Here is a 27473-nt window from a genome sequence, read left to right as displayed (position 1 = left end):
GTTGCTCCTGCCTGACGGTCAGTCATTAATGACTGACCGTCAGGCGGCAGATGCAATGCATGGCCATCAGTCACAATCCATCACTAATAGAAGTCTATGGGGAAAAAACGGATTCCTGCAAAATATTTTGCAGGATACCGTAATTCCTCAAGGCGACGGATTAAGACTGAGGCAAAACAACGGAAGTGTGAACATAGCCTAAGACCCTATTGCGCTTCTTTGTCCGCAGTATTCCATATTGATAGTACATCGTATGGGCCTGGTACATAGAGATCAAATCTTTTATTGAAAAGTTGATGGCAAAAGATTAATTATTAACGGAAAAACAAATGCTATTCTGATATAACACCTTTCTCTGCTTCTCAAAACCTGGCAAATAAGGAAACTGCATTGTAAAGTTCAATCACTGTGATGTCTGCAGAGCCGGCCCGGTGTCCTCTGTGGCTGTGTTCTGGGAATAACCCTTTGGCTGCCACACTGTAGACAAGCGAGATTGTATTCCTGCCAGTGCTGCTCTATCTGTTATGAGGATAATTCACACCAAAAGGAAAGCTATCTAGTGAACACCATATCTACAACTTTTTTTTTTTTTTTTTTAATAAATTATGCCAATGCTTCTAAACTGAAGTAACATTTCATAGGTTTTAATGAAAGGGAACCTGTCATGTTAAAAAATTGCTATTGAAAGGAATCTGTCAGAAGATTGTTCCTACTTCTGAATCAGACGGTGCATCACTTAATGTATTTTTCAGACTATAAGGCTATGTGTCCACGGTAGAATGTTGCTGCGGATTTTTCTGCATGAAAATCCGCGACTTTCGCGGCAAATCCGCACCTTTTTTTGTCGCGGATTTACCGCGGAATTGCTACGGATTTTGATGCGGATTTTTTTTTCCCCCCCCCATTCTATAGCCAAAATCCGGATCAAAATCCGCAACAATAATTGACATGCTGCAGATTTTTCCGGATCAAAATCCGCGGCAAATCCGCCGCGCAAAAATCCGCAGCATGGACACAGCATTTCCAAAATGCCATTGAAATGGCTTGGAAGTGCCGCTGCTGCAGATTTTCGGAAAATCCGCGGCTTTTCCGCGAGAAATCCGCGGCAAAATCCGCGCATTTTCCGCAGCGTGGACACATGGCCTATAAGGCTTTGTGCGCACTGGAAAATGGAATTTTCTCAAGAAAATTCCGCAAGCACTGAAAGATTACCGCACCCGCAGTAAAAAAACGCGACAAACCGCACCCGAAAACCGCATGCGGTTTGCCACGGTTTGCTGTGGTTTTACCGCGGTATTGTTCGCGGTATTGCAGCGGATATGCCGCGTGCAGGTTGGTACATGTGCTTTAATGCACTCAATGCAATAAAGCACATTGAAAAAAAAAAAGTCATTTCCTTCTTAGATAGGAGACAGATAAATGGACAGAAGAATAGATAGAGAGATAGTTAGAGAGACAGAGAGTCCCTGTGAGCACACGCTGCATTTCTCATGGTCGGTAGTGAGTTCACATTACCGGCCGTGGGAAATGCCCTGTGGTTACCTCTGCTGTCTCGCTGCGAGGCTGCATTCATTCAGCGCTGTGTCAGTGTCAGTCGCGGCTGGATTCAAGCATTGCAGGACGTGGATTACGCCGGAGCTGTGTGTTTCGGGGGGTTAATAAACGGGTGAACCAGGGGCTTTTTTGTGTTTTATTTAAAATAAAGGATTTTTCGGTGTGTGTGTTTTTTCACTTTACTTACGGGTTGATCATGTCAGCTGTCTCATAGACGCTGCCATGATCAAGCCTGGACTTAGTGGCGGCGATCCGCCGCCATTAACTCCTTATATTACCCTGTCTGCCACCGCATCACGGCAGCAGGAAGAGCTGGGGACACTCCGGTACTGCCGCATAATGGATGCGACAGTCCCGGGGCAGCTGCGGCTGATATTCTCGGCTGCAGGAGGGAGGCGGGGGACATTAACCCTGCCCCTCGCCCTCCCCAGCCTGAGAATACCGGGCCGCCGCTGTGTGCTTACCTCGGCTGGAAGGTAAAAATACGGCGGAGCCCACATGTTTTTTTTTTTTTTTTTTTTCTATATTTCCGTTTGCTTTCTATGTGTATTCTATATGTCTGTGTCTGTGTTCTATGTCTGTGATGTCTGTGATGTCTGTGATGTCTGTGTGTGTGTTTGTTTACTCTCTGCTCCGCTTCCTCTTCCTGTCATAATGACATCACTTCCCTGCAAACCGCAGGCAGCGATGTACATTACCGCAGGTAAACCGCAAAATACCGGAGGGAATAACGCAGGGAAACGCAATGAACCGCACAGAATTTGCTGCCTGCGTTATTCCCTGCGGGATTTCACGATTACATGGCAGTCAATGGAGTGAAATCCTGCAGCGACGTGCGGAAAAGAAGTGACATGCAATTGTTTTTGCTGCGGGAATCCCGCAGCAAAACATGCAGCTGTCAAATTCCGCCTCGTGCGCACAGCATTTTTTTTTCCATAGGTTTTGCTGGTGAATCACTGCAGAGATGTTATGAACATTTTCTGCAGCGAAACATGCAGCAAATCCGCAGAAAATCCGCGGCAAAATCCGGTAAGTGCGCACAGGGCCTAAGACGCACTTTTTTCACCAACATTTTTGGGGAAAGTGGGGGGTGCGTCTTATAGTCCGATGCCTGCGTGGAAGGGGGGTGCGGTGGTGGTGGAGCGGGTCATCAGAGGCAGGAGCAGGCTGGAGCGGTGCCTACCATGACCATGTGGGTCCGCTCATTAGCCTCAATTCATATGCACTGCATCCCGACGCCCATCATCTCTCAGCGCTGAAGCCGGCGCTGACAGGTGGGCGGGGGGGTGCGCGCATACTAAACAGCCGGCCCGCATGATCATCCCTGGCTCCTACAGCCTCTAGTGAACATATGTGGCTATAATCACTGCCCCTCGCGTATCATCCTCAGCATGGGGGCAGTGAATAAGTTTGGTATACACTCCAGTCACTGTTCCCTGCAGCATCGCGATGTCCTCCTGTCTGCCGACCCGCTGACGTGTGTGGAGAGCGATGCGCACAGTGATGACGTCATCACTGTGCGCACGGCTCCACACAGGTCAGCGGCGCTAAGTTTGTCATGTAGCTGTCCCTGTCCACAGCAGGCTCTCTGTAGAGATGGTACTTGGACAGTGAGGTATCAATCACAGAAGGGAGTAGCTATGCATACTGTGCATACATGCACTATACTGGGCTATACATACAAAATGCGGCTTCCTCCCAAAAGGTACCGGCTTTCGGTCATAGAGGTATAGCCTGGGGCGACTCCAGTCCCTGCTGGGTACACAGTGAGCAGCGGCAGGACACGGCGGCTGATTGCTCGCTCAGCAGCGCATCTCTCCAGAGCGAGCTAAATATCAAGACTGGGTATAGCCCCTAATCACTGTACACAGCAGGAACTGAAGCCTCTGATTGCAAGCCCGGGAGGAAAATGTATACTGTAATCTGTTGGTCCTCCAAATATGTATATGAATTGACATTTGAGTGGCATTAGCTGCGGTGTCCTTGTAGATTCCAAGGACCCAATCAGTCGTACGTGTTATATCATCCTTTTTTTTTTTTTTTTTAGTGGATATAGCACCCATAGTATCCATTATAGTCTATGGATGACAGGGGCCAATACAAGCCTATGGGTCTGTGAAAACATGTACAGCACATGGAACACATTAGTGTACAGTTCAAGTGCTGTACGTGTTTAACATTGCAACGTATAGCATAAGCTTTGTTATTTATCCGTCCATGAAGAAAAATGGTAAAAACGGACACAAGATGACGCGCTGATCCTTTAATGTTAACTTATACGAATATATTCACATTGAAGCAATAATTTAGGCCTTTCCAGTGTGCGGTGTGCTATCACCAGCCTCTCTTGAATTGCATTAGACGGCTGCGTTCTTTTGCAGCGTTACACCCTACTTTAGCATGTAAATTTCACCAGCTTTACTGTCACTCTTACAATCTGGTAATATATTCCTGAACCTGTATGTCCAGATTATGTAAAGTGATAGATCAAGCTTAAAAAAAAAACCTGTCAATCCATGAACATGCCGTATACCTGCACCTCTGCATTATTCTGCTCTTTTAACCCCTTAAGGCTGCTTTCACACATCCGTTTTTTGCCATCTGGCACAATCCGGCAAATAAACTGATGCCTTGGATCCGTTGCATCAGTTTTTTTCCATGCATTACTTCCGTTTTTTGACGGATCCGTTGTGCTACTGAGCATGTGCAGTTCAAAAAACCGGATCCGTCGTTGCATTCCGTCATATGCTGGATGATGATGGATCCGGCGCCCATAGGTTTTCATTGCAAGCAGCGTTCCATCCGGCCGCCGAGTCAGCTATTTATGCTGTATCCGACATAAGCAGGATGCAACGCAAGGCCATGCGGCACAATCCGGCGCTAATACAAGTCTATGGGGAATGAACGGATCCGGCGGCAATAAACACCGGAGCCGTTCTTTCCGTTTTTTACCGGATTGTGCCACATGGAGAAAAATGGATGTGTGAAAGCAGCCAAAGACAAAGCTAATTTTGTACTTACCGTAATGACCGGGCCATTTTTTGCAATTCTGACCAGAGTCACTTTGACAGGTTATAGCTCTAGAATACTTCAACGGATCCCAGTGATCCTGACAATGTTTTTTCATGACATACTGTAGTTCATGATAGTGGTGAATTTAGGACGAAATTTTTTGTTTTTATTTGTGAAAAAAATCGGAAATTTGACGAACATTTTGCAATTTTCAAACTTTTAATTTTTATGCCCTTTAAACAGAGAGTTACACTACAGTTCAAAAGTTTGGGGTCACCCAGACAGTTTTGTCTTTTCCGCAAAAAATGCATTCTTTTATTTATTGAATGAGTTGCATAATGAATAGAAAATATAGTCCAGACATTGACGAGGTTAGAAATAATGATTTTTACTTGAAATAATAATTTTCTCCTTCACACTTTGCTTTCGGCACAGAATGGTCTTTGCAGGAATTCCGGCTTTGCAGACCTTTGGCATTCTAGCTGTTAATTTGTGGAGGTAATCTGGAGATATTTCACCCCCTGCTTCCCCCCTGCCACAAGTTGGATTGGCTTGATGTAGTTCTGCGTCTCTCAAATGTTCTTCTGTGTGATCCAAATACCTCAAACTTCGATTCGTCTGTCCATAACACTTTTTTCCTATCTTCCTCTGTCCAATGTCTGTGTTCTTTTGCCCATATTAATATTTTCCTTTTATTAGCCAGTCTCAGATACGGCTTTTTCTTTGCCACTGAAGGCCAGCATCTCGGAGTCGCCTCTTCACTGTAGATGTTGACACTGGCGTTTTGCGGGTACTATTTAATGAAACTGCCAGTTGAGGTCCTGTGAGGCGTTGATTTCTCAAACTAGAGACTCTAATGTACTTGTCTTGTTGCTCAGTTGTGCAGCGCGGCCTCCCACTTCTCTTTCTACTCTGGTTAGAGCCTGTTTGTGCTCTCCTCTGAAGGGAGTAGTACACACAGTTGTAGGAATTCTTCAGTTTCGTGGCAATTTCTCAAAAGGAATATCCTTCATTTCTAAGAACAAGAATAGACTGTCGAGTTTCACATGAAAGTTCTCTTTTTCTGGCCATTTTTCAGAGTTTAATAGAACCAACAAATATAATGCTCCAGATTCTCAACTAGCTCAAAGGAAGGTCAGTTTTATAGCTTCTCTAATCAGCAAAACTGTTTTCAGCTGTGCTAACAGACTTGAACAAGGGTTTTCAAGGGATTTCTAAACATCCATTAGCCTTCTAACACAGTTATCAAACACAATGTACCATTAGAACACTGGAGTGGTGGTTGTTGGAAATGGGCCTCTATACACCTATGTAGTTATTGCATTAAAAAACAGATGTTTGCGGCTAGAATAGTCATTTACCACATTAACAATGTATATAGGGGATTTCTGTTTAATTTAATTTTAGGTTGATTTGGAAAAAAAAAAGTGCTTTTCTTTCAAAAATACGGAAATATATTTAAGTGACCTTAAACTTTTGAACTGTAGCGTGTGTCACACAAAATAGTTAAAGGGGGTTATCCGGCTTATTTTGCTTTTTTTTTTTTTATTATTTCACTATTGGGGCAGGTAAGTAAATAGTAACTACCTACTTGCTCTGCTGTCAGCCCCTCTCGCCCGGCTCAGAGCGGTCATGTGACCGCTCCTACCGTGATTTTGCTGCTTCCGGTGATGTCATGTCAACAGGGGCAGGACATTGTTGACATTCTTCACAGTGAACAGCATATTGCCGCCTTGCTGCTTAGTTAGTGGGCAGGGATAGTGCATTGAGTACCCGCCCCCTCCCACACATTCCGTAGTCTCCCTCCCCAGCCTCCTGTGCCCAGCTACGGGATATGTCAGCTGAATCAAAGTGACCATCCTGGTGCTAGACGCCCGGGCCTGCCGCTCAGTAAGAGGCAAGGTACAGGGGTTGCCCACACGCTATCCGGGACACTGTCAGTGCTGTCTGGGGGAAGAGAGAGAGCACAGGGGGGGGGGGGGATTCTAAAGTACTTGGCACTTTTTCATTGAATTGGTTTTGATTTGCTTTAGTAAAATTGGTGTTGGATAAGGGGAAGAATTCTAAGCACTTGGCACTTTTTACTGAATTGTCCTTATTAGCTATTGAACGGTTTGGTGTTGGATTGGGTGAACAATTCCAATGCACGTGGCACTTTTCATACATTTTAGTTTACTATTTGATATTTTTTTTTTTTTAAACACTTTTAAATTAATGGGGTATATATATATATATATATATATATATATATATATATATATATATATATATATATATATATATATATACACAGTGCCTACAAGTAGTATTCAACCCCCTGCAGGTTTACACATTCGGAATTAACTTGGCATTGTGACATTTGGACTGTAGATCAGCCTGGAAGTGTGAAATGCACTGCAGCAAAAAAGAATGTTATTTCTTTGTTATTTTTTTTTTTTTAAATTGAGAAAAGTTTTATTCAGAGGGTCATTTATTATTCAACCCCTCAAACCACCAGAATTCTGTTTGGTTCCCCTAAAGTATTAAGAAGTATTTCAGGCACAAAGAACAATGAGCTTCACATGTTTGGATTAATTATCTCTTTTTCCAGCCTTTTCTGACTAATTAAGACCCTCCCCAAACTTGTGAACAGCACTCATACATGGTCAACATGGGAAAGACAAAGGAGCATTCCAAGGCCATCAGAGACAAGATCGTGGAGGGTCACAAGGCTGGCAAGGGGTTCAAAACCCTTTCCAAGGAGTTGGGCCTACCTGTCTCCACTGTTGGGAGCATCATCCGGAAGTGGAAGGCTTATGGAACTACTGTTAGCCTTCCACGGTCTGGACAGCCTTTGAAAGTTTCATCCCGTGCCGAGGCCAGGCTTGTCCGAAGAGTCAAGGCTAACCCAAGGACAACAAGGAAGGAGCTCCGGGAAGATCTCATGGCAGTGGGGACATTGGTTTCAGTCAATACCATAAGTAACGTACTCCACCGCAATGGTCTCCGTTCCAGACGAGCCCGTAAGGTACCTTTACTTTCAAAGCGTCATGTCAAGGCTCGTCTACAGTTTGCTCATGATCACTTGGAGGACTCTGAGACAGACTGGTTCAAGGTTCTCTGGTCTGATGAGACCAAGATTGAGATCTTTGGTGCCAACCACACACGTGACGTTTGGAGACTGGATGGCACTGCATACGACCCCAAGAATACCATCCCTACAGTCAAGCATGGTGGTGGCAGCATCATGCTGTGGGGCTGTTTCTCAGCCAAGGGGCCTGGCCATCTGGTCCGCATCCATGGGAAGATGGATAGCACAACCTACCTGGAGATTTTGGCCAAGAACCTCCGCTCCTCCATCAAGGATCTTAAGATGGGTCGTCATTTCATCTTCCAACAAGACAACGACCCAAAGCACACAGCCAAGAAAACCAAGGCCTGGTTCAAGAGGGAAAAAATCAAGGTGTTGCAGTGGCCTAGTCAGTCTCCTGACCTTAACCCAATTGAAAACTTGTGGAAGGAGCTCAAGATTAAAGTCCACATGAGACACCCAAAGAACCTAGATAACTTGGAGAAGATCTGCATGGAGGAGTGGGCCAAGATAACTCCAGAGACCTGTGCCGGCCTGATCAGGTCTTATAAAAGACGATTATTAGCTGTAATTGCAAACAAGGGTTATTCCACAAAATATTAAACCTAGGGGTTGAATAATAATTGACCCACACTTTTATGTTGAAAATTTAACTGAGCAACATAACTTGTTGGTTTGTAAGATTTATGCATCTGTTAATAAATCCTGCTCTTGTTTGAAGTTTGCAGGCTCTAACTCATTTGCATCTTATCAAACCTGCTAAATCTGCAGGGGGTTGAATACTACTCGTAGGCACTGTGTGTGTGTGTGTGTGTGTGTGTGTGTGTATATATATATATATATATATATATATATATATATATATATATATATATATATATATATATATATATATATATATATATATATATATATATATATATTCACTTATATAGCACTGTTAATTCCACAGCGCTATACATACACTGACAACACTGTCCCTATCTGTATGTCTTTGGAGTGTGGGAGGAAACCGGAGAACCCGGAGGAAACCCACGCAAACAGCCACTACACTTGCAGGGTCTGGTTAGCGTGTCTGCATGCCCGCTGTCCGCTTCAGACTCAGCTTGTGAGTCCTCCTCCACTGATTCTCTCCGACTCACTGCCCAGGGGTCCCCTCTAAGGGGTGTGTGAGCCCTGGTTAAAGTGTGCCTGTGTGTCCACACCCTATTCAGCCTTTGGGATTACCTGTTTGTACTGACCCAGCATGGGTGCAGTACTCAGTGGCGCCTGACCAGGTCAGGGGCGCCACAGTAACACCAAAAAGTGGATCCACGGTTTATTACCCAGTATCTTATGAGCGTGGTGATACCCCATATGTAGTCAGAAACCTCTGGACAAATGAGAGTGCTTGGAACGGAAGGAGCAATATTTGAATTTTGGAAAGCAAATTTGGCTGAAAAAGATTGCGGTAACCAAGTTGCCTTTGTAGGGCCCCTAAAGTACCTAAACAGCAGAAACCCCCCACAAGCGACTCCATTTTGAAAACTAGACCCACTCAATTTATCTAGATGTTTGGCGAGCACCCTGAACCCCCAACTGCTTCACAGAATTTTATAACGTTAAGCCATGAAAAAAACCAAAACATTTTTACCACAAAATTGTTACTTCAACCAGATTCCCTTGTGAAAATTAGCTATCAGGATAAAATGCACAATAAAGTTTATTGTGGAATTTCTCCTGAGTATACAGGTACCTCATATGTGGTGGAAATCAACTGCTTGGGTGCACGACAGGGCTCGGAAGGGAAGGAGCGCCATTTGATTGCAAAATCGGCTGGAATCAGTAGTGGATACTATGTCGTGTTTGGAGGGCTCCTGAGGTGCCTACACAGTGAAGTTCCCCCACGATGACCCCATTCTGGAAACTAGACCCCTCAAGGATTTTATCCAGGGGTATAGGGAGCATTTTGAACCCACAGGTACTTTGCAGAATTTGATAACCTTAGGTCGTCATATTGAAAATTTTAATTTTTTTTCACAAAAATGTTGCTTTAGCACCAAATTTCTCATTTTTTTTTTTTTTTTTTTCAAGAGGCAACAGCAAAAAGCGGACAGAACCCGCCCCCCCCCCCGCCCCCCAAAATAATCAGCTCACCAAGAGTCTTTTGAATGTCCAAACAGCCACTGTATTGATATGGGTGAATTGCAGGTGCATGGAGATGCGTGGCTTGCTTCCACGGGAAAATAGACAAAGAAAAATGTTTGTCCAGCACCAATGTAGATAAAACTCTGGATCTGTTGAAATTTTTTTTAAAACATCATGAACCACAAAACAACTGACGTCAGTCCTTATTCGTAGGCCGCCGTTTTTTTAGGAGGAATCCCGGGGGATCGGCGCTGCAGCAGGTCCGGGGGGGCGAGAGAACTGGGGGTTGACAGGGGGTGACTTGGGGAGGGACTTTTTTTTTCCAGATGAGACAGAAATCAGAGGAGGAAGATAAATGGGGCAGACGCGCCACTTGTGCGGCTGCCATTTTAGATGAGGGGGACCGAGAGGGACCAGGGGAGTACATTAATCTCTCATCTAACATATTTGATCATGCCAGATGGGAGATAAATCATTTTTTACTAGCACTGCTATTTATGGTAACGTGATCACTTTTATAAGGTGTACAGTGCCTTGCGAACGTATTCGGCCCCCTTGAGTTTTTCAATTTTTTCCCACATTTTAGGCTTCAAACATAAAAATTTTAATGTTATGGGGAAGAATCAACAACAAGTGGGACACAATTGTGAAGTTTAACGAAATTTATTGCTTATTTTAAACTTTTTTAAAAAATAACTGAAAATTGGGGCGTGCAATATTATTCATCCCTTTTAGTTTCAGTGCAACAAACTCACTCCAGAAGTTCATTGAGGATCTCTGAGGCTATGTGCGCACTAGAAAAGTGATTTTTCTCAAGAACATTTCTTGGGAAACTTCTGGGAGTTGAGGATTTCCGCACCTGCGGGAAAAACGCATGTGGATTTGCCGTGGATTTGCCGCGGATTTGCCGCGGATTTACCGCAGGTTGGTCCCTGCGGTTTTGCAATAAATAATATAGATAATCGATAGACAGATAATGGATAGAGGGAAAGATGGATAGATGAATAGATAGATAGATGAGAAAGACCTATATAATGTCCCATCTCCCTGCATTTTCTAACCTGGCACCCTTTAGTGACTTTGATGTGGCACTAAAGGGTGCTTAGCCTTGTATTTAGCCTTAAAATAAATAAATAATTAAAAAAAAAAAAACGATGTGAGGTCCCCCCATCTTTTGTAGCCAGCTAGGGTAAAGCAGACGGCTGCAGCCTGCAAACCACAGCTGGCAGCTTCACCTTGGCTGGTAATCCAAAACAGCGGGCACCCCACACTGTTATTTTACATTAAATAAATAATTTAAAACAAAAAACGTGGGGTCCCCCCCAAATTGCATCACCAGCCGAGGTAAAGCGGACAGCTGTGGTCTGGTATTTTCAGACTTGGGAGGTCCACTGTTATTGGACACTCCCCAGCCTAAAAATAGCAGGCCGCAGCCGCCCCAGAAGTGGCGCATCCATTAGACGTGCCAATCCTGGCGCTTCGCCCCAACTCATCCCGTTGCCCTGGTGTGTTGGCAAACGAGGTAATATATGGGGTTGATGCCAGATGTGTAATGTCACCTGGCATCAAGCCCTGGGGTTGGTGAGGTCAGGCGTCTATCAGATACCCGACATCACAAACCCAGTCAGTAAGAAATAAAAAATAGACAACAAAAAAAGTTTTATTTGAAAAAAACACTCCCCATATTCCCTCTTTCACCAATTTATTGAAAAGAACAATCAATTCCACGTCCGGCGTAATCCAATAAGGGGGGGGGGGGGTCCCACGGCGATCCATACCATAGTCTCTGTCCCAGTCAATGAATAACAGAATGTTCCCCATTGGCTGGGAGAGCAATGCAGTGACCTGAGCTAACATCAATAGCCCAGGTCACTGCATGGGATGCCGAGCGCTGCTGCCAGGGGGATAGATGAGATCATTACCTGCTGTGATCATTTCCTGTACTGCTGACGTCAGCGCTGTCACTGACTTCTATGCCCGCCGCGTTGTCAGAAGTATCGCGAGAGCCCGTGACGTCACAGCTAGTGACAGTCTCGGGCCGCTCGCGAGACTGGCAAAGACAGCAGTGACCGCGGGTGACGTCAGGAGGCAGGAGATCGTCACAGCAGGTAATGATCTCACCTCCTGACAGCAGCGATCGTCATCCCCGCGGCTGCCAGCACTGCAGGGTGTCAGTGTCTGCCTGCGCTGCAGCGTGACAAGCTGCTGACACTGCAGGCAGACACTGACACCCTGCAGTGCAGGCAGCCGCGAAGCTGGAGCGGGACACAGACTGCACGGGCACCTGGAGGTCGCACGGAAGTGCTTCTGTGCGGCGTCCAGGGAGTGTGACGTGTGTGTTTACTCTGCTCCGCTTCCTCTTCCTGGCATAATGACATCGCTTCCTGCAAAACCGCAGGCAGCGATGAGCATTACCGCAGGTAAATCGCGGCTATACCGGGGGTATACCGCACATTTGCTACCTGCGGTATACCCCCAGAATTTCGCGATTACATTACAGTGAATGGAGTGAAATTCCGGGGGTATTCCGCAGCTACCTGCGGAAAATAATGGACATGCTCATTTTCTCAAGAAAGTTTCTCAAGAAATTCTTCTCAAGGAAATTTCTTGAGAAAAATCTGCAGTGTGCGCACAGCTATTTTTTTTTCCACATAGGATTTGCTTGGAAATGTCTGCACAAAGATTGCAGACATTTCTCAAGAAATTTCCGCGGCAAATCCGCGGGTAAAACGCACTAGTGCGCACATAGCCTGAATGATCCAATGTTGTCCTAAATGACTGATGATGATAAATATAAGCCACCTGTGTGTAATCAAGTCCCTGTATAAATGCACCTGCTCTGTGATAGTCTCAGTGTTCTGTTTAAAGCGCAGAGAGCATCATGAAGACCAAGGAACACAACAGGCAGGTCCGTGATACTGTTGTGGAGAAGTTTAAAGCCGGATTATGTTGCAAAAAGATTTCCAAAACTTTAAACATCCCAAGAAGCACTGTGCAAGCGATCATATTGAAATGGAAGGAGTATCCTACCACTGCAAAATCTACCAAGACCCAGCCGTCCATCCAAACTTTCATCTCAAACAAGGAGAAGACTGATCAGAGATGCAGCCAAGAGGCCCATGATCACTCTGGATGAACTGCAGAGATCTACAGCTGAGGTGGGAGAGTCTGTCCATAGGACAACAATCTGTCGTACACTGCACAAATCTGGCCTTTATGGAAGAGTGGCAAGAAGAAATCCATTTTTCAAAGATATCCATAAAAAGTGGTGTTTAAAGTTTGCCACAAGCCACCGAGGAGACACCAAACATGTGGAAGAAGGTGCTCTGGTCAGATGAAACCAAAATCGAACTATTTGGGCACAATGTAAACGTAAATGCGTAAAAGCAACACCGCTCATCACCCTGAACACACCATCCCCACTGTCAAACATGGTGGTGGCAGCATCATGATTTGGGCCTGCTTTTCTTCAGCAGGGACAGGGATGATGGTTAAAATTGATGGGAAGATGAATGGAGCCAAATACAGAACCATTCTTGAAGAAAACCTGTTGGAGTCTGCAAAAGACCTGAGACTGGGACGGAGATTTGTCTTCCAACAAGACAATGATCCAAAATGTAAAGCAAAATATACAATGGACTGGTTCACAAATAAACGTATCCAGGTGTTAGAATGGCCAAGTCACAGTCCAGACCTGAATCCAATCGAGAATCTGTGGAAAGAGCTGAAAACTGCTGTTCACAAACGCTCTCCATCCAACCTCACTCAGCTATTTGCAAAGAAAGAATGGGCAAGAATTTCAGTTTCTCGATGTGCAAAACTGACTTTTAACAAAGTTTAAAATAAGCAATAAATTTCGTTCAACTTCACAATTGTGTCCCACTTGTTGTTGATTCTTCACCATAACATTTTTAATGTTATCTTTATGTTGAAGCCTGAAATGTGGGAAAAGGTTGAAAAATTCAAGGGGGCTGAATACGTTCGCAAGGCACTGTATAACCCTGATCACGTGACTGGGGACAAGAGAAAAACGGCGAGTCGTGATCTGCAGGGGCTCGTCTATCCCTGGTAGCTGAAACCCTGGAGATTTTCCAACGCTTGGGGAGGGAGGGTGGGGGGGACGCTAGTCACTTTTTTTTCTTGCCGCTGTTTTAGAACGGCGGATCAGAATTACAACCCTTTCCTGCCGTTGTTTTAATCTGTACGGCCGTCGTAAAGGGGTTAAAAACTATTGCTAATAATGGGCAGTGGTTTAGTGTTTGAACAATTACTTTCAATTTGTAAAATTTTAGGTGTGAATATTTTTTTTTTTTGTGATTGGGAAATCTGCCTTTCATCAACTCTCGTATATATTTGTTACGTTTCATGGCAAAAAATGTATTTAGTGATATGACCTGTTTTCTGTAGTTTGTGCTCCTTGCACAATATTTTCTGACTATTTAGACCTGAAGAAGTACTGTAGATGTTGTTTTTTTTTTAATTTTTTTTGTGTGTTTTTACTGTATGGTCCTCACTGATTGATATGTTGTGTTTTTTCCCTTTAGATCCACACAGCAATTAGGGGACCTCCTCATCACCGGTCTCTACCATGGTTCACAGAAAGGAAGAAAGCCAGGCCTGCTCTGATAGTAACTCTCTACAGCCTGCAGAGACTGCGCACACTCCCCAGAGGACTCACAGAATATGCATGGTGTCTGACTTTTTTTACCCGAATATGGGTGGGGTGGAAAGTCACATTTATCAGCTTTCTCAGTGCCTGATTGAAAGAGGACACAAGGTTATCATTGTCACCCATGCTTATGGGGACAGGACAGGAATCCGCTACCTCACCAACGGGCTGAAGGTGTATTATTTACCTTTGAAAGTCATGTATAACCAGTCGACGGCCACTACTTTATTGCACAGCCTACCTCTCCTCAGGTATATATTTGTAAGGGAAAAGGTCTCTCTTGTGCATTCCCACAGCTCTTTTTCTGCTATGGCCCATGACGCCCTCTTTCATGCCAAGACTTTGGGACTCCATACGGTCTTCACAGACCATTCTCTGTTTGGATTTGCAGATGTTAGCTCCGTTCTCACCAACAAGCTTCTTACAGTGTCTCTGTGTGATACCAACCACATCATCTGCGTCTCTTACACCAGCAAGGAAAACACTGTGCTCCGAGCGGCTCTGGATCCTCAGATTGTGTCTGTGATCCCCAATGCTGTAGACCCCACGGACTTCACTCCAGACCTACAGAAAAAGAAAGGGGATAAGATCACCATTGTCGTGGTCAGCAGACTCGTTTACAGGAAAGGTAAAAGTTCTTCTCATGGTTTGTGTCTTGTATCTGTGTGGGTTTTTTTTTATATGCTGAATCCATGTGAATAAGCAATGAGCTACTCATTGTCGGGCAAGTTGTTTTTTTTTTTTGTTTTTTTTTTCTTCTTCTTCTTCTTTTACAGTTTGGACAAAATCCACTCAGTATTTTTCCATGGCAACATAGCCGAAGAAATCTCATTCCTATGCATGGGATGCAGAATGTTTGCTTATTTCATGAAGATTTTGCCATAGTATCTACATCAAAATCCACCTAAATGCATTACGCAAAGGTTTTTTTTTTTGCCCATCTTAAAGTGTTATGGCTTATTACTTTTATTGTGTACTAGCTGTACTACCCGGCTTCGCCCCGGTTAATAACTGCTGTTAACAAAATAGATTGTATTAACAAAAATGTATTCTGCACACAAAAACCACAAAACAAATAGATAGAAATGTAACTATTAAAAGGCAAAAACTAAGCTAATAGAAGCATTTCACAACATATATTTCAACACCACAGATATTTCTTACAGATTTAACTAAATTGGCCAAGTAATGTGCTCCGTCTGTCTCTTTCCAGGTCTGCCTCTTTCCTCGTCTGCCTGTCTCTGTCTCTTTCTTGGTCTCTTTCCCAGGTCGGTCTCTTTCTTTCCCAGGTCGGTCTCTTTCTTTCCCAGGTCGGTCTCTTTCTTTCCCAGGTGGGTCTCTTTCTTTCCCAGGTCGGTCTCTCTCTCTTTCCCAGGTCGGTCTCTCTCTCTTTCCCAGGTCGGTCTCTCTCTCTTTCCCAGGTCGGTCTCTCTCTCTTTCCCAGGTCGGTCTCTCTCTCTTTCCCAGGTCGGTCTCTCTCTCTTTCCCAGGTCGGTCTCTCTTTCTTTCCCAGGTCGGTCTCTCTTTCTTTCCCAGGTCGGTCTCTCTCTCTTTCCCAGGTCGGTCTCTCTCTCTTTCCCAGGTCGGTCTCTCTCTCTTTCCCAGGTCGGTCTCTCTCTCTTTCCCAGGTCGGTCTCTCTCTCTTTCCCAGGTCGGTCTCTCTCTCTTTCCCAGGTCGGTCTCTCTCTCTTTCCCAGGTCGGTCTCTCTCTCTTTCCCAGGTCGGTCTCTCTCTCTTTCCCAGGTCGGTCTCTCTCTCTTTCCCAGGTCGGTCTCTCTCTCTTTCCCAGGTCGGTCTCTCTCTCTTTCCCAGGTCGGTCTCTCTCTCTTTCCCAGGTCGGTCTCTCTCTCTTTCCCAGGTCGGTCTCTCTCTCTTTCCCAGGTCGGTCTCTCTCTCTTTCCCAGGTCGGTCTCTCTCTCTTTCCCAGGTCGGTCTCTCTCTCTTTCCCAGGTCGGTCTCTCTCTCTTTCCCAGGTCGGTCTCTCTCTCTTTCCCAGGTCGGTCTCTCTCTCTTTCCCAGGTCGGTCTCTCTCTCTTTCCCAGGTCGGTCTCTCTCTCTTTCCCAGGTCGGTCTCTCTCTCTTTCCCAGGTCGGTCTCTCTCTCTTTCCCAGGTCGGTCTCTCTCTCTTTCCCAGGTCGGTCTCTCTCTCTTTCCCAGGTCGGTCTCTTTCTCTCTCTCTCTCTCTCTTTCCCAGGTCGGTCTCTTTCTCTCTCTCTCTCTCTCTCTCTCTTTCCCAGGTCGGTCTCTTTCTCTCTCTCTCTCTCTCTTTCCCAGGTCGGTCTCTTTCTCTCTCTCTCTCTCTCTCTCTCTTTCCCAGGTCGGTCTCTTTCTCTCTCTCTCTCTCTCTCTCTTTCCCAGGTCGGTCTCTCTCTCTCTCTTTCCCAGGTCGGTCTCTTTCTCTCTCTCTCTCTTTCCCAGGTCGGTCTCTCTCTCTCTCTTTCCCAGGTCGGTCTCTCTCTCTCTCTTTCCCAGGTCGGTCTCTCTCTCTCTCTCTTTCCCAGGTCGGTCTCTCTCTCTCTCTTTCCCAGGTCGGTCTCTCTCTCTCTCTCTCTCTCTTTCCCAGGTCGGTCTCTCTCTCTCTCTTTCCCAGGTCGGTCTCTCTCTCTCTCTCTTTCCCAGGTCGGTCTCTCCGCCTCTTTGTGTCTTTCACCGTCTCCCCACCGACATCTTATTACCTCACATATAAGCTTCTTATACTATGAATGTCTTTTGTTCCTATAGCAACCACTCACAGCTCCTACTAATAACCTGTAGTTCCAGGCTCCATTTACTTTAATGGAGGCATGTTTTTTGGAGAGTAACTGTAAAGCGCGGGGTTAAATTTTCCTTTCAAAACATAGTCTACAACAACCCTGGGTCACATGAGGTGTCTGTGCAAAATTTTGTGATTGTAAATGCAACGGTGCGGATACACTTTTTGTTTCACTTTTTCCCCATTATGTAGATAGGGTCAAAATTGATTGGTAAATTGGAATGCGCGGGTTAAAATTTCGCCTCACAACATAGCCTATGACGCTCTTGAGGTCCAGACGTGTGAGTGTGCAAAATTTTGTGGCTGTAGCTGCGACAGTGCAGATGCCAATCCCGGACATACATACATACATACATACATACATACATACACACACACACACACACACACACACACACACACACACACACACACACACACACACACACACACACACACACACACATTCAGCTTCATATATTAGATTTTCTGTCATATTAGGCCACTCAGTGACTTGAAATGTGAGGTCCATGAAAAAATTAGTGTTGTAAAAATGAGAAATTACTGATTAACTTTTAACCCTTGGTGCCAATGTAAAGTAGACAGACATGTGGGAAATGTTATTTATTAACTATTTTGTTTGGTATAACTATCTGGTAAAAAGTCAAAGTTTGAAAATTGTGAAATTTTTAAACATATTTTTTTTTTTTTTTTTTTTGCCAAATTTTCAACATTTTCATAAATGCAAAATTTACTACTAAACATAAAGCACAATCTCCGAGTCACTGAGATTATATTTGGACTATATTTGAACGTTCCAGAGTTATTAACTCATAAGGTGACGCTGGTCAGATTTGGAAAAATGAGGTTTGGACATTAACGCACAAAGTGTTAAGGACAAAGGTCCTTAAAGGGTTAATACTGTTTTTAATTTTTATATACCAACAAACTACGTAGTATAGTTACAGCTTGATTTGGAGAAACTAAGAGTTTAGTTATTCACTTGGCAAATGAGATACCGTATTTTTCGGACTAACAGAGAGTAGTAGAGAATGGGTTTCACAGCCGCGCCAAAAGACTACTGGATTCTTCTCAGATTAATGTTTCTTTTATTTCATAACAGGTCAAGTCTACGCGTTTCAGAAGGACACAGCTCCCTTCTTCAGGACAAACCAGCAAAGAATCATCAAATCTCATGAGAGATTTGATGATTCTTTGCTGGTTTGTCCTGAAGAAGGGAGCTGTGTCCTTCTGAAACGCGTAGACTTGACCTGTTATGAAATAAAAGAAACATTAATCTGAGAAGAATCCAGTAGTCTTTTGGCGCGGCTGTGAAACCCATTCTCTACTACTCTCTGTTATCTGCCTCTTGGGGACCGCTGCCGGGACTTGGTGTTACATGCTGCTATAGGTGTTGTGACTGTCACAACCCGAATTGGTGAGTAGGATTATTCTTTGCTTCACCCTATATATATTGGGGTAAGACCCTATTGCGCTTTCTTTTTCCACAGTTTTCACTTATATGTATTTTTCGGACTATAAGACGCACCCTGGTTTTAGAGGAGGAAAATAGGAAAATAAAATTTTAAGCAAAAATGTGGTCATGACACACTTATGGGGCGAGGATCTGCTGCTGACACTGTTATGGGGTAATGTCCTGCTCATATACTCCCCAGCCTGCTCATATACTCCCCAGCCTGCTCATATACTCCCCAGCCTGCTCATATACTCCCCAGCCTGCTCATATACTCCCCAGCCTTCTCATATACTCCCCAGCCTGCTCATTTTACTCCCCCATCCTGCTCATATACTCCCCCCCATCCTGCTCATATACTCCCCCATCCTGCTCATATACTCCCCCCCCCCCCCCATCCTGCTCATATACTCCCCCCCCCCCATCCTGCTCATATACTCCCCCCCCCCCCCCATCCTGCTCATATACTCCCCCCCCCCCCCTATCCTGCTCATATACTCCCCCCCCATCCTGCTCATATACTCCCCCCCCCCCATCCTGCTCATATACTCCCCCCATCCTGCTCATATACTCCCCCCATCCTGCTCATATACTCCCCCCATCCTGCTCATATACTCCCCCCATCCTGCTCATATACTCCCCCCTCCCCCCCCCCCATCCTGCTCATATACTCCCCCCATCCTGCTCATATACTCCCCCCATCCTGCTCATATACTCCCCCCATCCTGCTCATATACTCCCCCCATCCTGCTCATATACTCCCCCCATCCTGCTCATATACTCCCCCCATCCTGCTCATATACTCCCCCCATCCTGCTCATATACTCCCCCATCCTGCTCATATACTCCCCCATCCTGCTCATATACTCCCCCCATCCTGCTCATATACTCCCCCCATCCTGCTCATATACTCCCCCCATCCTGCTCATATACTCCCCCCATCCTGCTCATATACTCCCCCCATCCTGCTCATATACTCCCCCCAGCCTGCTCATATACTCCCCCCAGCCTGCTCATATACTCCCCCCAGCCTGCTCATATACTCCCCCCAGCCTGCTCATATACTCCCCCCCAGCCTGCTCATATACTCCCCCCAGCCTGCTCATATACTCCCCCCAGCCTGCTCATATACTCCCCCCAGCCTGCTCATATACTCCCCCCAGCCTGCTCATATACTCCCCCCAGCCTGCTCATATACTCCCCCCAGCCTGCTCATATACTCCCCCCAGCCTGCTCATATACTCCCCCCAGCCTGCTCATATACTCCCCCCAGCCTGCTCATATACTCCCCCCAGCCTGCTCATATACTCCCCCCCAGCCTGCTCATATACTCCCCCTAGCCTGCTCATATACTCCCCCCAGCCTGCTCATATACTCCCCCCAGCCTGCTCATATACTCCCCCCAGCCTGCTCATATACTCCCCCCAGCCTGCTCATATACTCCCCCCAGCCTGCTCATATACTCCCCCCAGCCTGCTCATATACTCCCCCCAGCCTGCTCATATACTCCCCCCAGCCTGCTCATATACTCCCCCCAGCCTGCTCATATACTCCCCCCAGCCTGCTCATATACTCCCCCCAGCCTGCTCATATACTCCCCCCAGCCTGCTCATATACTCCCCCCAGCCTGCTCATATACTCCCCCCAGCCTGCTCATATACTCCCCCCAGCCTGCTCATATACTCCCCCCAGCCTGCTCATATACTCCCCCCAGCCTGCTCATATACTCCCCCCAGCCTGCTCATATACTCCCCCCAGCCTGCTCATAATATACCCCTATCCTGCTATATGCTATCCTGGTGTATGGCCGCATCCTGTGGCACATAAAAAAATAAACGTTCATACTCGCCTCACCTCACTCCCTGCAGCACCGCTCCTCTTACCGTCTATGTCAGCGGCACCGCCGCTGAATGCAGCCGTCCCCCTACAGCATCGCAATGTCCTCCGGTGGTCTGTGCCGGCGGCTGCGTGTGGACACGTGCGCACAGCGATGACGTCATCGCTGTGCGCGCCGCTAGTCACGCAAGTCAGCTGACCGGACAGACAGGATGAGGAGCGATGCTGCAGGGGAACGGTGAGTAATGTGTACTGATTCACTGCCCCCCCCGCACTGATGATGATGCGCGGGGGGCATTGAATTCAGCCGCACATGATCACTCCAGGCTGCAGTTGCCAGGGGTGATCATGCGGGCCGGCTGTTTATCCCTGCCCACCCTCCCGTCCACCTGTCAGCGCCGACTTCACCACTGAGAGATGGGCGGGAGGATGGGCGTGCATATTAAATGAGCGGGCCCACGTGGTCACGGCAGGCTGCTACAGCCTGCTCGTGCCCCCGATGACCCGCTCCACCGCAGCACCCTCATTCCCCGCAGCCACAGTCAGACCATAAGACGCACCCCCAACTTTCCCCCAACATTTGGAGGGGAAAAAGTGCGTCTTATGGTCCGAAAAATACGGTATATTGTTGAAAAATGTAAAATTCTGCACATGGGCATAAGATGCGGGCCTCATACAGTATGTTCTAAGGGGAGAGTAGAACTAGGAGAGGCATTTGTAAATGTATTGTAAATATATCGTCATGTATTAATAGGTATACACTTTCAGGACAGGGGTGTATTACCGCCACTTTACAAAACATTGGTGCTATCTCATCTGGAATATGTTGTTCAGTTCTGGGACATGGTTCCTTGGAAGTATGCCCTGGAGCTAGAAAAGGTACAAAGTGAAGCCACGAAACTGATAAGGGGCATGGAGGATCTTGGTTATGAGAAAACATTAATAATATTACATTCATTTAGTCTTGAGAAGAAGTGCATAAGGGGGAACATGTTCAATTACATAAGTGGCGCAAACAAAAATATGGTCAAAAGACAATAAGGTACTTCCTTCTCCTGGGAGACATACATAGTGTATATGAGTGTAAGACAGGGCTCAGGGGACTTAGATTTAAAGCACTACTACAGTGGTCCAATAAGAAAACTCTATACAGTCATATGAAAAAGTTTGGGCACCCCTATTAATGTTAACCTTTTTTCTTTATAACAATTTGGGTTTTTGCAACAGCTATTTCAGTTTCATATATGTAATAACTGATGGACTCAGTAATATTTCTGGAATGAAATGAGGTTTATTGTACTAACAGAAAATGTGCAATCCGCATTTATACAAAACTTGACCGGTGCAAAAGTATGGGCACCCTTATTAATTTCTTGATTTGAACACTCCTAACTACTTTTTACTGACTTACTGAAGCACTAAATTGGTTTTGTAACCTCATTGAGCTTTGAACTTCATAGGCAGGTGTATCCAATCATGAGAAAAGGTATTTAAGGTGGCCACTTGCAAGTTGTTCTCCTATTTGAATCTCCTATGAAAAGTGGCATCATGGGCTCCTCAAAACAACTCTCAAATGATCTGAAAACAAAGATTATTCAACATAGTTGTTCAGGGGAAGGATACAAAAAGTTGTCTCAGAGATTTAAACTGTCAGTTTCCACTGTGAGGAACATAGTAAGGAAATGGAAGAATACAGGCACAGTTCTTGTTAAGCCCAGAAGTGGCAGGCCAAGAAAAATATCAGAAAGGCAGAGAAGAAGAATGGTGAGAACAGTCAAGGACAATCCACAGACCACCTCCAAAGACCTGCAGCATCATCTTGCTGCAAATGGTGTCAATGTGCATCGGTCAACAATACAGCGCATGTTGCACAAGGAGAAGCTGTATGGGAGAGTGATGCGAAAGAAGCTGTTTCTGCAAGCACGCCACAAACAGAGTCGCCTGAGGTATGCAAAAGCACATTTGAACAAGCCAGTTACAATTTGGAAGAAGGTCCTGTGGACTGATGAAACAAAGATTGAGTTGTTTGGTCATACAAAAAGGCGTTATGCATGGAGGCAAAAAAACACGGCATTCCAAGAAAAGCACTTGCTACCCACTGTAAAATTTGGTGGAGGTTCCATCATGCTTTGGGGCTGTGTGGCCAATGTCGGCATCAGGAATCTTGTTAAAGTTGAGGGTCGCATGGATTCAACTCAGTATCAGCAGATTCTTGACAATAATGTGCAAGAATCAGTGATGAAGTTGAAGTTACGCAGGGGATGGATATTTCAGCAAGACAATGATCCAAAACACCGCTCCAAATCTACTCAGGCATTCATGCAGAGGAACAATCACAATGTTCTGGAATGGCCATCCCAGTCCCCAGACCTGAATATCATTGAAAATCTGTGGGATGATTTGAAGCGTGCTGTCAATGCTCGGCGACCATCAAACTTAACTGAACTGGAATTGTTTTGTAAACAGGAATAGTCAAATATACCTTCATCCAGGATCCAGGAACTCATTAAAAGCTACAGGAAGCAACTAGAGGCTGTTATTTTGGCAAAAGGAGGATCTACAAAATATTAATGTCACTTTTATGTTGAGGTGCCCATACTTTTGCACGGGTCAAATTTTGTTTAAATGCGGATTGCACATTTTCTGTTAGTACAATAAACCTTATTTCAATCCAGAAATATTACTGAGTCCATCAGTTATTAGATATATGAAACTGAAATAGCTGTTACAAAAGCCCAAATTGTTATAAAGAAAAAAGGTTAACATTAAAAGTGGTGCCCAAACTTTTTCATATGACTGTACAATCTCCAGAGCAGACGAAGCTTCTACACCATATGAATCTGTGGCATAGTCTATTTCTTGAGCCGGAAACTACTCATAGTTTGAAAATTAGCTTAAATGGGTTGTCCACTACTTTTACATTGATGATCTATCCTTAGCATAGGTCATCAATGTCTCATTGGCTGGGGTCCGACACTCGGCTGTTCTCGATCCCGGTGGCGGCAACAAGGAGCCGGAAATGCTCAGTTCCAGCGCTGTTCCGTCTTCTTTTTGTAGCCGCAGCCAGGTACGGCACATCTGCCTCCCATTCTAATCAATAGGAAGCTGATGATGGAGCAGCTCCATAGGTGAGCATGTCCAGCTGCCTGCTCCCGCTGGGACCGACAACAGCTGATCTGCGGGGGTGCGTGGTGTCTGACCACAGCCGAATGTAGATTGAAGACCCTCCTAAGGATAGGCCATCAATGTAAAAGTAGAGGACAACCCCTTTAAAACGTTATTCCCATCTCCAAGATCCGATCCCTATATGTAGTAGGTATAATAATAACAAATACCTTTTTAATTAGAAATTTACAGTATTATAGGTCTACTAATTAACTATGTCGCTTACCTCATTTGCAGGCCATTACAGTACCTTGGGTATCCATGGTTATGACTGATATAACTGTCACTATATGAGTGGCCATAACCATAGATGCCTAAGCTGCTGCATGGCCTTGCACATCAGGTATTAGACATGGCTAAGCAGGAGAACTATATTACATTTCTAATTGGAGATATTTGAAAATAATATTATTATCATACTTTCATATTAGGAAAGGATCTTGGAGATAGGAATACCCCGTTTTAATGCTTTTTCCACAGAAAATATAAATTCTTCTGTGTATAGTGCTTTTCTGATTGTTTGGTCCAGTGAGTCGAACATTGTGATTATGAGGGAGAGCTTAGTTCTTTTGGGACAATCTTGTATATGGATGTACAAATTACTTCTTACTTTCATCCATTCCCGTCTTAACCATGTAATTATGTAATTTCAAGATTTTGATTGCTAGGGCCTTTCCTTCCAAGTGCACTAAGCTGAATTACATCCTGCTGATCTCGTTCCCATTCACATTCCCATCAATGTAATTTGTCGTAGACTTTTCCCACATGTATTTATCGATTCTTTTTTATTCTAAGGTGTGGATTTGCTCGGTGGTATCATTCCTGAAATGTGTGAGAAATACCCTGAAGTGCACTTTCTTATCGGAGGTGAAGGACCCAAGAGAATTATTTTAGAAGAAGTAAGGGAAAGATACCAGCTCCATGACAGGTAATGCAAACAGCATAAAGGGGATGTCTGTTTTAAACAAGTTATGCTTTCTCTGTAAGTGGGGTAGAGATAACTTGTTGATTGGGGAGTGTCTCACCACTGGGATCTGCGCCCATCATCAGAACAAGGAATTTACATCCTCACTAGCTGTAGTTCCCCGGGCGTTGCCCGGTATAGTAACTGTCTCTCTGTCGGTCTCTGTGCGTCTGTCGGTCTCTGTGCGTCTGTCGGTCTCTGTGCGTCTGTCGGTCTCTGTGCGTCTGTCGGTCTCTGTGCGTCTGTCGGTCTCTGTGCGTCTGTCGGTCTCTGTGCGTCTGTCGGTCTCTGTGCGTCTGTCGGTCTCTGTGCGTCTGTCGGTCTCTGTGCGTCTGTCGGTCTCTGTGCGTCTGTCGGTCTCTGTGCGTCTGTCGGTCTCTGTGCCTCTGTCGGTCTCTGTGCCTCTGTCGGTCTCTGTGCCTCTGTCGGTCTCTGTGCCTCTGTCGGTCTCTGTGCCTCTGTCGGTCTCTGTGCCTCTGTCGGTCTCTGTGCCTCTGTCGGTCTCTGTGCCTCTGTCGGTCTCTTTCCCCGTCTGTTTCTATCCATCTCTCCACCGACCTATTACCTCACACATAAGCTTCTTATACTAAGAATGTCCTTTGTTCCTAAAGCAACCAACCACACCTCCTATTAATAACCTTTAGCTCACAGCTCCATTGACTTTAATGGAGGCAGGTTTTTGGGGAGTAACTGTAAAGCGCAGGGTTAAATTTTCCCGTCAAAACATAGTCTATGATGTTCCCTGAATCACATGGGGTGTCTGCAAAATTTCGTGATTGTAAATGTAGATGGTGCGGATTCCCTTAGTGCACGCACGCACGCACACACACACACACACACACACACACACACACACACCTTGCTTCTTATACTAACAAGGACTTTTGTTCCTATAGCAACCAATCACAGCCGCTATTAAAACCAGTAGTTCCAGGCTCCATTTACTTTAATTGAGGCATGTGTTTTGAAGATTAACTGTAAAGTGCGGGATTCAATTTTGCTGTCAAAACATAGTCTACGACGTTCCCTGGGTCACATGAGGCGTCTGTGCAAAATTTCGTGATTGTAAATGCGACAGTGCGAATTCCTTTAGCGGACATACACACACATACTTGCATACACGCACACATACGTACACTCAGCTTTATATATTAGATTACAAAATGGTGCGGCAGGTGGGATGCCCGACTGTGCTTTAATAGTCATCCTCTACAGGACTGATTGAACAAGCACAGAGCTCCGCAGCCCCACGCGGAGTGGACGGAGCAGCGGTTGCGTGGGATTTGTGCTCCATTCTAACAGGTGCTGATCTGCATCGCTTTTTTCCCAACATTTTCTGACTTCCAACCTAATGTATTGGAGCCGCACCCCTCCCTCCAAATTTCACCCACTTTGAAATGTTGCAAATATGGGGCTCACCATATCTTCTGCCTTTTTCATACAACCAAACTTTTAGTTTTTCTTTAAACATTTGAGCCATGTTTCTACAGTAGCTACTGCTATAACATGATGATTTGGAGGCCGTCTGCTGCATCCAAGATCCGGGTCCAACAGATGGAGAATTTATAGAACGTCACGATCTGTTCTCTGCTCTTTATAGAGAGTCTGAGAGAAAACAACATAATGCGAAACAGCTTTCAGAGGCGATCAGCCTGGAGACAGTAGCGTATCACATGTGACTGCCCAGCCTGCCGTCCTGTGTAGTATATGGAGCGATGCAGGACGTTGTATGTCCCTTCTGTCTGATGGTGACCTAAGATTCACTCTACATCCAAGTTATAAGAATAGAAATCTCCCTGTAACGCTAAAGAAACCTCTCAGGTAAACATCTACCATCTGTATGACTAGTCCGGAGCCTCCACCCTCAGTAACTGCTGTGACATCTACCAGATCTGGCTCTTAGGCTAAGTTTTACAGTGACAGCACAAAGCGTGATCTTGTAAGAAATTTCATGCACGCTAAAATAAAATTAAAACGGCAGCATAAACTGCCAAAAGCTGCAGCGTGGAGATCTGCGTTGTGTCCATTTATTCTGCATTTGTCAGTGCATATTTCACCCTTTGCAACAAAGTATTAAATGTGCAGCTTTCACTACACAATGGTTAATAATTACCAAAGGTACACCCATTTAACTGCCAGCCTATGGGACTCTGAAGCAAAACTTGGACTCTCGTAACATATTATTGATCTTTTTTTTTTTTTTTGTATCATCTCATCTTTATTATAGAACAGACTTCGGATATTTGCAACTGCAGTCTGCAAATAGTTTGGTTTAGTTACAATAGTTGGGACACAGAAGTGCGTAGATACAGGCTGGATCACACTTGTTCACAACATGCAATTAGTGATATTGTACCTACTTTTCACACCATGGGATCTGTGACATATGGGCTTCATCACGCTATGGGATCTGTGTCATGAGCTTTGTCACACCATGGGATCTGTGACATATGGGATCTGTGACATATGGGATCTGTGACATACAGACTTCATCACACCATTGAATTTGTGACATTTGGGCTTCGTGACACCATACATATTGGTGCACACTATACAACATGTGATGCTCGGGGGGTCTGTACCATGTGATGTGTGATACTAGGGGCACTGTTATCTAGGAGTGTGTGTAGGCTGCAATGCATACATTTCTATCAACCTTTTCTAAGTGATCATCCCCGTCTAAACATGTTGCGCATACAGTACACGTGACAGCTCTCTAGATACCATGTTTTAAATATTGAAGAAATAAGTCAGACTTTAATGGAGTGTTCCCTTGTAGCTGGGTTAATGTCCGCTGTACATAGGGGGACATGGCCTGACGGCTACCTACCCTTTCACTCAATGACCTCGCTGAACTCTTCCTTTCAAAAC

At 45.2% G+C, this 27473-nt stretch overlaps 1 protein-coding gene across 1 annotated transcript in view; it reads left to right on the top strand.

The window, feature by feature from the left end:
- Window positions 1-27473, top strand: part of PIGA (phosphatidylinositol glycan anchor biosynthesis class A) — a 36739-nt gene that overhangs the window by 3256 nt on the left and 6010 nt on the right. The window contains exons 2-3 of the mRNA XM_075333120.1: window positions 14308-15060; window positions 24434-24566. Of these exons, the coding sequence (XP_075189235.1) occupies window positions 14352-15060; window positions 24434-24566 (842 nt within the window). The 5' untranslated portion in view covers window positions 14308-14351. The remainder of the gene's footprint in view (window positions 1-14307; window positions 15061-24433; window positions 24567-27473) is intronic.

This window comes from Anomaloglossus baeobatrachus, chromosome 2, assembly GCF_048569485.1.
Source record: "Anomaloglossus baeobatrachus isolate aAnoBae1 chromosome 2, aAnoBae1.hap1, whole genome shotgun sequence".
Taxonomy (NCBI): domain Eukaryota; kingdom Metazoa; phylum Chordata; class Amphibia; order Anura; family Aromobatidae; genus Anomaloglossus; species Anomaloglossus baeobatrachus.
Note: the sequence above shows the minus strand (reverse complement) of the source record. Positions and strands in the feature narration are given on the sequence as shown.